Source organism: Trachinotus anak, unplaced genomic scaffold, assembly GCF_046630095.1.
Source record: "Trachinotus anak isolate AG129_WGS33_773 ecotype Australia unplaced genomic scaffold, CSIRO_AGI_Tana_v1 ptg000004l, whole genome shotgun sequence".
Taxonomy (NCBI): domain Eukaryota; kingdom Metazoa; phylum Chordata; class Actinopteri; order Carangiformes; family Carangidae; genus Trachinotus; species Trachinotus anak.
Genome location: NW_027273855.1, coordinates 24,943,422 through 24,952,858, shown reverse-complemented (window position 1 = coordinate 24,952,858; position 9,437 = coordinate 24,943,422). Strand labels below are relative to the sequence as shown.

The 9,437-nt window shown below is 40.2% G+C and overlaps 1 protein-coding gene across 3 annotated transcripts; it reads left to right on the top strand.

The window, feature by feature from the left end:
• The first annotated feature begins 237 nt into the window (after nucleotides 1-237).
• Nucleotides 238-6,468, top strand: ttpal (tocopherol (alpha) transfer protein-like). Of its 3 annotated transcripts, none has more exons than XM_071477397.1 (7): nucleotides 266-420; nucleotides 556-609; nucleotides 1,955-2,181; nucleotides 2,784-3,027; nucleotides 3,226-3,419; nucleotides 3,756-3,866; nucleotides 4,609-6,468. In XM_071477397.1, the coding sequence occupies exons 3-7, from the start codon at nucleotides 1,972-1,974 to the stop codon at nucleotides 4,885-4,887; spliced, it is 1,038 nt and encodes a 345-aa protein (XP_071333498.1). In that variant the 5' UTR covers nucleotides 266-420; nucleotides 556-609; nucleotides 1,955-1,971; the 3' UTR covers nucleotides 4,888-6,468. The 3 variants fall into 3 exon arrangements, with proteins under 3 accessions (XP_071333495.1, XP_071333498.1, XP_071333496.1); XM_071477395.1 differs by having other exon boundaries at nucleotides 556-665; XM_071477394.1 differs by lacking the exon at nucleotides 556-609 and having other exon boundaries at nucleotides 238-420.
• The last annotated feature ends 2,969 nt before the right edge of the window (nucleotides 6,469-9,437 follow it).

The window sequence follows — 9,437 nt, the reverse complement described above, 5'->3', positions numbered from 1 at the left end:
ATAGTTTTAAAGATCTAGTTCTTAAAGTAAAAAATGTACTTTAGAGAGAGAAACTCACACAACCACCATGAAAAAACTAGTTTTGTCAATGTTGATTCGATTTTGAGTATGTGTCATTTCGTGTCTGGGTACTTTCCGAGGGACTCTGAAGGCAACACAGCCATCAAAACAACACACCTACGGCTCGGACGCCCCGCTGCGTCACAGCGCACTACGTGTTGCAAATGGACCAATGAGAGAGCGCCAATTCTGTACCCGGAAAAAGGAATTTCCTGACAGATCGTTTGTGATTTTTTTCTACGCTGTGCTTCTTGAACGTTGCGGCTGTTTTTTTTTAAAGCATTTTTATCACTTGCCAATGGATGCTCATAAAAGGCATCTACTTCTGTCGTAGAAGATTCCTGTTAATCGCATTTCCGGGTTGGTATTTAGTCATTCCTCTGAGTTTGGTTCTGTCGCAGCGCTGGTGTTGAGGGTCGGTGTGAATTAGCCAAACTGACTCACTGCTGAGTGAACGCTAACAGTGAGCTTGTTCACGCTGTTGTGGTTTCACAGGTAGCCCCTCTCCTCTTCCCGGCTGTTAGGGGACGTGTCTGTTGACCAGTTCAGGTGCAGTGGTGTTAATGGACGTGAAGTTAGTGCATTTACTCCAGTACAGTTCTGAGGTCCGTCTGTCGATCTGTTGTTGGACCTTTATTGACCCCCACTACACATGACAGTTACAGCATTTCCCCAGACACCCAGAGATCAACTAGTATTTTACAGTTGAAATTATTAGTCGATTAGTGGATTGACACACGTTGAAGTCATTCTTTCAGCAAAAGTGCGCTGGGTTGGTCAGACAAAACAAAACAACTATACTAGGTAAACTTGGGCTATTTAAAAAAAAAATATTGTCAGCTGTATTTAATATGAAAAATAGTGGTTGCATCTTTACAGTTTTCCTGTGTTGGAATAATACGACCTTACCCGAGGTTTTCTGAGGGTTCTGTGATTTTGCTTTTTGTGTGTTTTTGCCATATTATGGTTGGTATAAAGATAAACAGTCTCATTCCTGCTCACAGGAAAACTGTGTTGCATATACCAGTGACGCTTAAAGTAGGACAGGGCAGCACGATCCCAGAACAAACAACACCAGAAAAAAATGAGAAGAATCTGATTAAACAAACCTTACGAGAAATGAGGTCAGTATAGTCCCTCCCTTTACAGGATGGAGGATCCATCAGAGCTGATATTCTACTTCAGAGGTGCAAATTTCTAACAAATACAGTCCAGTAATTCAGCCTTTTGGAGGTGAATCTTGTACTTTCCGCTCGACTGTATTTACCTTACAGCTTTGGAGATTCAGATTGTTAATGCATACATAATGTATTATTATAAATAAAGCTGCCCAGCAATATATAAAGTAGTTAGATCCATCATTACCAGCTGCAACAAGAGTGGTGCTTACAAATTCATGCATCAATAATTAGAATCCACGAATATTATATATACAGCTGCTGTGACCACCCTTTGGCTTTAGAACAGCACCTGTACATTCACACAGTTTTTTTGTCAGGGAGGTTGTTCCAAGCATCTTGTAGAACTTGTCACAGTTCCTCTGTACTTGTTATGTTGTTGTTAGCACCTGTTTGGTATGGTAGTTTAATCATGTACAGGGCCATATGCCTTCAAATACCCTTTTTCTTCTGCACACCATTGCAGAAGATCTAAAATAACCATCTAGGAGAGATGTTATTGTGAAAGATCTGAAGTGCCTCAACCTTTGCACAGTGCTGTATATTAGTCTAAACAGGCTGTACTGTGTAATGAGTACTTTTACTTTCTGTGCTTTGAGTATATTTTGATGTTAATACATCCATGCTTTTATTTTACTTACTACTGTTAGCTTCTGTCCAAGCTTTAGTGATTTCACCGCCTCTTCTGTGCCTCTTGTGTGTTGCTTTCCAAACAGCTTCTCTAAGTCAGTCCATGGCCGATCAGCATGAGTCCATCGATCTCAGGTCTCCTCCAGTGGACCCATCAGCAGCCTCAGGGCACAGCTGGTTCCCTGGACCCCCTCCACCCATCTATTCCTGCACCCTGACCCCTGAACTGGTGGCCAAGGCACGGGAAGAGCTCCAGGAGAAACCAGAGTGGCGTCTCCGGGATGTCCAAGCACTGAGAGACATGATACTGAAGGTTTTGTTTTGTAGTTTTTGCCATTTTGTACTCACTGGAAAACTGCACTGTATATGCCAGTAACATTTAAAGAAGGGCAGTGCAGCTTGGTAGAAAACATCCAAAGAATTGGTGAACTAGTAAACTGTCAAGTAACTGTCACTTACTCCAGCGCTGTACTTTCAAGGTACTTGTACTGTACTTGAGTATGTCCAGTTTCTGCAACTTTATACTTCTACTCTACTACATTTCAGGTGGATTTGTACTTGAACTTTTCAGTGCGCCAAATTTATTTGACAACTTCAGTGAAAGTTTATAAAATATGCATTAATGCATTATTATGAATTAAAGGCCCTGCACACTGACACAGGTGTCTGCAGTCACTGTGTTGGTTGGAGATAAGTTAGAAAAGTGCAGAATATCTCCAGACTTCTCCGTTTAAAGCCATTTGTCTCCGTAGTAATGTAGTGTGTTACATAATTTTGACTTCATTGATTAATGAATAGTTAATTTCACTTCTTTGTACTGTTCTTGATAATATTGAGATTATTTTGTGATGTTTTACTTTGTTTCCTCAAAAGCCATTCAGTGAACTTTTTATATTTTTCCACCTGACTCTGCAGGACCAGCCCAATCTCAGGACGAGGCTGGACGACGCCTTCCTCCTGCGCTTCCTGCGGGCCAGGAAGTTTGACTACGACCGTGCCCTGCAGCTGCTGCTCAATTACCACGCGGGCCGCAAAGCCTGGCCTGAGGTGTTCCAGGACCTAAAGCCGTCCACAGTGAAGCACGTCCTGGACCTGGGCTTTCTCACAGTGCTGCCACAGCCGGACCCCAACGGAAGATACATCCTCTGTCTCCGGCCAGGTTGGCGCCTCATCATCTTTACCGGAGAATTTTGCAATGACTTAACCATTCTGTAATTATTGTTCCTCTTTTCCCTGTAGCATTACTCAGTAGAGTTTTCTGAAATCTCTGTATGACTAATTGCCAGTTACTGACAGTTCTTCCAGTATGTGCTTTACTCATGTTGTGTAATCACTCAGCTCTGTCTCCTTTTTACAGGAAAATGGAAACCAAATGATTATCCATTTGTTGACAATGTGAGGGCCATTTATCTGACCCTGGAGAAGCTCATCCAGCCGGAGGAGACGCAGGTGAACGGTATCGTCATCTTGGCCGACTACACCGGGGTGGGCATGTCACAAGCCTCCAATCCAGGACCGTTCCTCGCCAAAAAAGTTGTGAGCATCCTCCAGGTAAGAACTCTAACATCTGATGATAAAGAACACGTATTACCTACCATGTACAGAACTTGTCTGATGATCCGTTTTAATTGAATGTATTTCTTTTGTAAACCAGCAAAAAACTACTTTTTTCCATGAATAAATTTACAGTTTAATCAAAAGGGACAAAGCAGTAAATATGACACATGAAAAAAAAAATTATCATTTACAACAATGGCTCTTCAGCCCTGCCTATTGAGTTCTGTCGCGACTGCAGAGTGTGTAATATTTACATACTAAACACATGTGACACGTCTGACAAGGACCAGCTGCGACTGTTCTGAATGCAGTTTCTCTTCTGATTCACAGGATGGGTTTCCAATCAGAATCAAGGCCGTTAACATAATTAACGAGCCCAGGATTTTCAAAGGCATCTTTGCTATAATTAAGCCGTTTCTGAAGGAGAAGATGGCAGAGAGGGTAACTATCGTCCTTGAATTGTCTCTGACTCTTTTGTTTTAAACAAAGGCCTGTTTTGAATTATGTGCCTCCCTTTTATCTGCAGCCTCTGCTCCAAAATAATAGTCTATTTTCATCTGGGAAAAGGGAAGGCCAAGCGTTTTTTTCCCTTTTCAGGGGAATGAACTGAGACCAACAGAAACACAACCCCATATTTTTCTAAAATTTCATAAGATGGATTGCTTTATTCAAACATGCAATAACTGATTCTTTTATTAATTTGGGGGCTACAGAAACAAGCTATAAACACAGCACTGACATGTCATCACCCTTTTGATAGATGATATGGCAAAACTGTTAGCATGCAGTTGCTTATTAACACAATCAGCAGATACACAGCAACATTAGAATTAATTCAGAGTTGTGTTTCTGGCCATTTGGTGAATTTAAGTCTAATATTCACTTTCCTTTTGGCTCTGGTTAAAGCTCCACTACCTCCTGAGGTGGCTGTTCAGCCTTTTAACTCCACAATATTCACAAGCTGTCTGCTGATGCGCACATTTAGAGAGTGAAGCTGATGGCTGTAAAACCTAAACAAACAGCTGAAAGAAGCTGTGAGCCTCAGTAGAGCTGAGGAGCTGCAGAGTTGGGTGATCATTCATTACCACGAGTGACACCTTTCACAGTACGTGAAATATTGATTATAAATTAAATAATGAAGCTGGTGACGTCACCGGCGTGGTATCTTTTCTGTCTCCTCCAGTACGTCCTCCACGGCTCAGACCTGCGCTCCCTGCACCGGAACATCCCCCGGTCGGTCCTGCCAGAGGAGTACGGCGGCACCGCGGGCCAGCTGGACATGAGCGCGTGGTCCAGACTGCTGCTGGACTGTGAGGAGGAGTTCATAGTGGAGTTCTGCCAGCCGGATCCACTAGAGGGCGTGGTGCTCCCAGACTCCATGCTGTTTGAGGGAGAGCAGGGCAGCGGGCAGGACGACGACAGCTTCAGGGGGCTGCGCTCCCAACTGTACTACTGTTACTGAGGCGCACTGTAGACGCGTAGACTCCCGTCACTGAGAGGACATTTTCTGTTTCATCTGAAACATGTGTGTAGACTTTTACAGGGCAAGATGCCAATATTATACATGAATTATTTTACTAAGAAAGCAGCACTATGTTAGGCAGATCTCTTCTCTAATTTACACGTAGCCCAGCATTCGATCATGGTTCCAAGGCAGCTGCAGACTCAGGCGAAGAGGCTTTCAACACGAGCCCAGCAGGGTTAGACATTAATGGTGGCTTCTGTGAATTTATTTCTGGTATTTACAGTAAAAGTCAGGTCCTCATATGTGCATTGTTATTTTGTGATGTGCGTCCAGTGTAAGAGATGGTGGCCAGTCCTCATTTTGTGTTAAGCTGAAGCTGATATAAGGCCTCAGCTGTGCCAGTTAGCCAAATGAAATTGGTGTCTACAAAGGTTACTGTCTTTGTAGTGTAAAATTCCCTATTTATGTTGCTAGCTGTTCGCCAGCTCTGCGTGGAAAGAGAAACACAGAGAGAGGATTTTGGATGGAAAGACACTAATTTTTGAGACTGCAGACGTCTCATATTAGCTTCAGCTGAAATGCATTTTTGCTGTCTGGACTCTGGATTTTGTCCCCCATCGCTCCCACTGGGAGCACATTAGAAGGGGATCTCTTAACGGTCTTACAGCAGGTTTTCATGTACAAAATGGGCACGAGTGCTGTTTTAGGACAGACATGGAAAAATGTGAACCTATCCATTAATATTTTCCACTGAAGAAGAATTCTAAAAACAGCGTCTCAATCTCACATCGCTTCAGTTTGTTTAACATCTCCAAACAGGCAGTTCTAGACTGGCCATTAGTGCTCTGTCTGCATGGTTACATCACCCTTCAACTGATTTAAAAAAAAAAACCAAAAAAAAACAAGACAGTTTTTGTGCTGCTAACCATCTAATGCATTGCCTTAAACTGTTGTTAATCAGTAGATTCTTTTAGGGAAGCATCATAAAACATGTTGGATGTGCGTGTACCAAAGCAATATTTGTTTTTATTCTCATCAGGGCTTGTTTTACATAAGGCTGGATGTACTCCATCTTTAGTTAAGTGGAAATAGATGGAGAAAGAATAATGTCATAGATTAGCCAGTAACTGTTTTGTTCAGTATCTAACTCGTGCAGTGTTTGAGGGCCTTTGTTTAGCTGATGCTTTAGTTTTCTCCAGCTTGACGAGGATTATTTTTCTAAGTTCAGATAATCTGCCTTATGTTTTTTTTTTGTTAACCTCTTTTGACCTGCTTGCCTGTGTTTCATCACGCAGTCTTAACACAGGGCCATTACTGACCACAGGAGTCAATTGGAGGGAAAGAACGTTGAGTCCCGACTCTATAGACATCTGGTTTGCCAAATTTTACACCAGGCCATGTACAGAAATGTGCAATAATATTGGATCTGTTTTCATGTGGTAGCCTGAAACTAACTTGAATCATTTTGTCTTTTATATTTTTATTTGAAGCATGTCTGTGACTATAAGCTGTATTGTGTTGCAGGATATTTATCGTCAGTAGCGTAGACAGTAAAGTAAAACTCAAACTGATAAAGTGCTATTTGTGTCTTGTTTGTGCTGCGAATGCTGTTGTTGGCAGAGGATGGTGGTTTTGCTGCAGGCTCTAGGGAAGTTGTGGGTATTTTCACAACATAATTGCAGCCGACTTTAACAGCGTTTCCCAAACTGGACTCATTGGTCCCCACGGACATCAGAAATAGTACTCAGACTTTTTACTTCAGCAGAAGTAGTAGTACTTCATAAAGGCGTTATGTGCTTTAATATATAGAACTTGTTATGAACATTATTACATTATGTTAATTACTGATGCATTAACATTTAAGCAACATTTTAAGGTTGTAGCTCATTAAAAGTTTAATTATTAATGTTACTATAAATTAACATTACTGTTGACTCTGTAGCATTTTATATTATAATTATAAATGGTCATATGATTTGTAAAATCTTAATCTGCAAAATAATAGTAATTACAACTGTCAGACAGCTATAAGTAAGTAGAATAACTCAAGTACTTTACCTACTTGCTTGCTACTAGATTTGATGCAACTTTAAGGTTAAACTCCATCAGATTTCAGCGGGACATATTGAACTTTTTACTCCTACATGTATCTGACAGCTTGTGTTAAGGTTATAAAAAACAATGCACTGTTAAATACTAAACCAGTTCTTCCCAGTCAGCTGTTGTTGGCTTATGGCCCCTTGTAAAAACACAGTCTAGTTGTGCCCTGTTGTTATGTTTCAGATTTCAGAGGCGTCTGCAAGTTCCACCAGAAACCTCTCAGATGGTTTCATTTAAATAACAGTTTGAGGCCCAGAGAGATAAAATTATCCAATATATCAGAAAACAGCAAAGATTAGATTCATTTTTATATAAACTTTGTTTTTCTTCTCATTTAATCATTTAATTGAATCATCTCATGACCACTCAGATCCTCTGGAGGAGCTCAAATCACTGGACCATCTAACAGTGGCTCCACCGGCTCCGGTCACAGCAGTAAATACTACATACACATTGATGCATCAGTATTAACAATATCATAATGTAATAATTATATCACTGACAGGGATTATTTTTCTGCAGACACATTTTAGATGCAAAACTTTAACTTGTAATAGAGTTTTTCAAATTGTTGTGTTGGTGTTTTTACTCAAGTGAAGGATGTGAACATTTGTTCCATCACCGATGTTAATGAGATTAATGTAGTAAAGTCAAAAATACATTTTCCTCTGAAATGCTCTCATGTAGGAGTTTAAAGTATCTTAAAATTAAAACGCACCATGAACATTAATTCTGCATGTGATAAACAAACTCTGTCCATTTCCTCTGGAGAAACTGTGTTATTTATTTCATTTTTGTGCAATAAAAAAAAGAAATGATTGCTTAAATATAAAATGAGATATTCTAAAGATTAAATAACTGTAAGTGCTCCTCAGGATCTGAAACACATTGATATCAAGCAGATCTGGGTGAACCACATGTGTATGATGACAATTGAGAAAATCTTCCTAAAAGAAAACATGGATCTAAATGTATTCATACTGTACAGTCAAGATTAAAATGGGTTTGGCACTGGTTCTGCTGGTTTGACGCTGGACCACTGCCATCTGGAAGACTTACACAGAGCTCATTAATTTGTTCTGTCTCTTTCATGAGATTTTGACTCTTATTTTAACTGCACACAGCCTACACTGTTGGATATTGTTGGTTTTCTGTTTCCATGACATTCACATAGTGAGCACGACTCCTGTGCGCCGCAACACTCGTGTAGTAGGAGTTCATGACAAAACAGGCGGATCAGTTAAAGGAGCTCTCCACTGAGTTCACTCATCAGACAGAGGCTTCAGTCAGTCGTCTGTGAGGCACTTTGAACTCCACTGACCTTATGAAAGGTGCTACACGATGAAGTTTGATTGATTGATTTAATGATTCTGAAAACACCTTCAGAGCATCAGCGATATACAGTTGTACATGAGAGGAACCAAGTGGGGCTAGGCAGGTGTCATGAAATGATAGAGTTGCATTGTGGGAAATGTAGGAGCCAACACTTTGGAGCTTGATCCATATCAAAATTCAGATATCTCAGCTCATGATGCTTTGATTTTGACTAATCTTTTTTAAACTGTCTCGTGTGCGTCCCTCAACTTTGAGAAAGTGTTGCACTAATCTTTTAATGCTTAAGTAATAATAATAATACTAATAGTAGTAATAGTAATAAAATATGAACCACAGGCCTCTTATGCTCAGTTTGCAGTTTATTAGAGACAACTAGCTAAAACTAATACAGTCTAATACAACAGTCCTGTAATAAATCCTCCTTCATCAAGGTTATGATGTTCAGTTTGTGTTGAAACTGTTTTGAAAGAGATGCTGATGCAACCTTATTGTCATACTGTCGGCTGGTCTGTGGCGCTGTTGAACCATGTTGCATTACACCGACAGGTGTCTTTTTCATTTTGTCCATCCTGTTTATATCAGTGAGGCTGAGCCCAACAACTGAAACACCTCTCTGGATAATGTAGATTGTTATAGTTTAAAGTAGCTTCAACAAAAAAACGATCACTGTGACCTTCATGAAGGAAGGAACTGCAACTGCCCAGGGGCCCCAAAAACCACAGGTTTACTCCACATCACCTCTGTCAGCACAATTTGATTAATTTCATACTTATACCACTTAAGGTACAACATCATGTCTTGTAGAGGGACTCTGTGTCAAAATCTAGTTTTAAGGCCTTAATTGTTTTAGTTTATGTTGAGCTTGTGTTTTACTGAAAGGCTTCAACTTTGTCTGTTTCTCAAGTAAACACATGGAAAATCCTACAGCAAAGTTGTATTATTCCATTACAGGAGGCATGTAAGGTTATTTTCACTATAGATGCTCCTTGCAATTATTTTCTTTAATAATCAATTGATTGTTTAGTGTACAAAATATCAGGAAAACTAAATCTTTCCTGGATCCCAAGTGAACATGTCTTCAAAAAAATAAAAAATAAAAAAATAATTTGAGA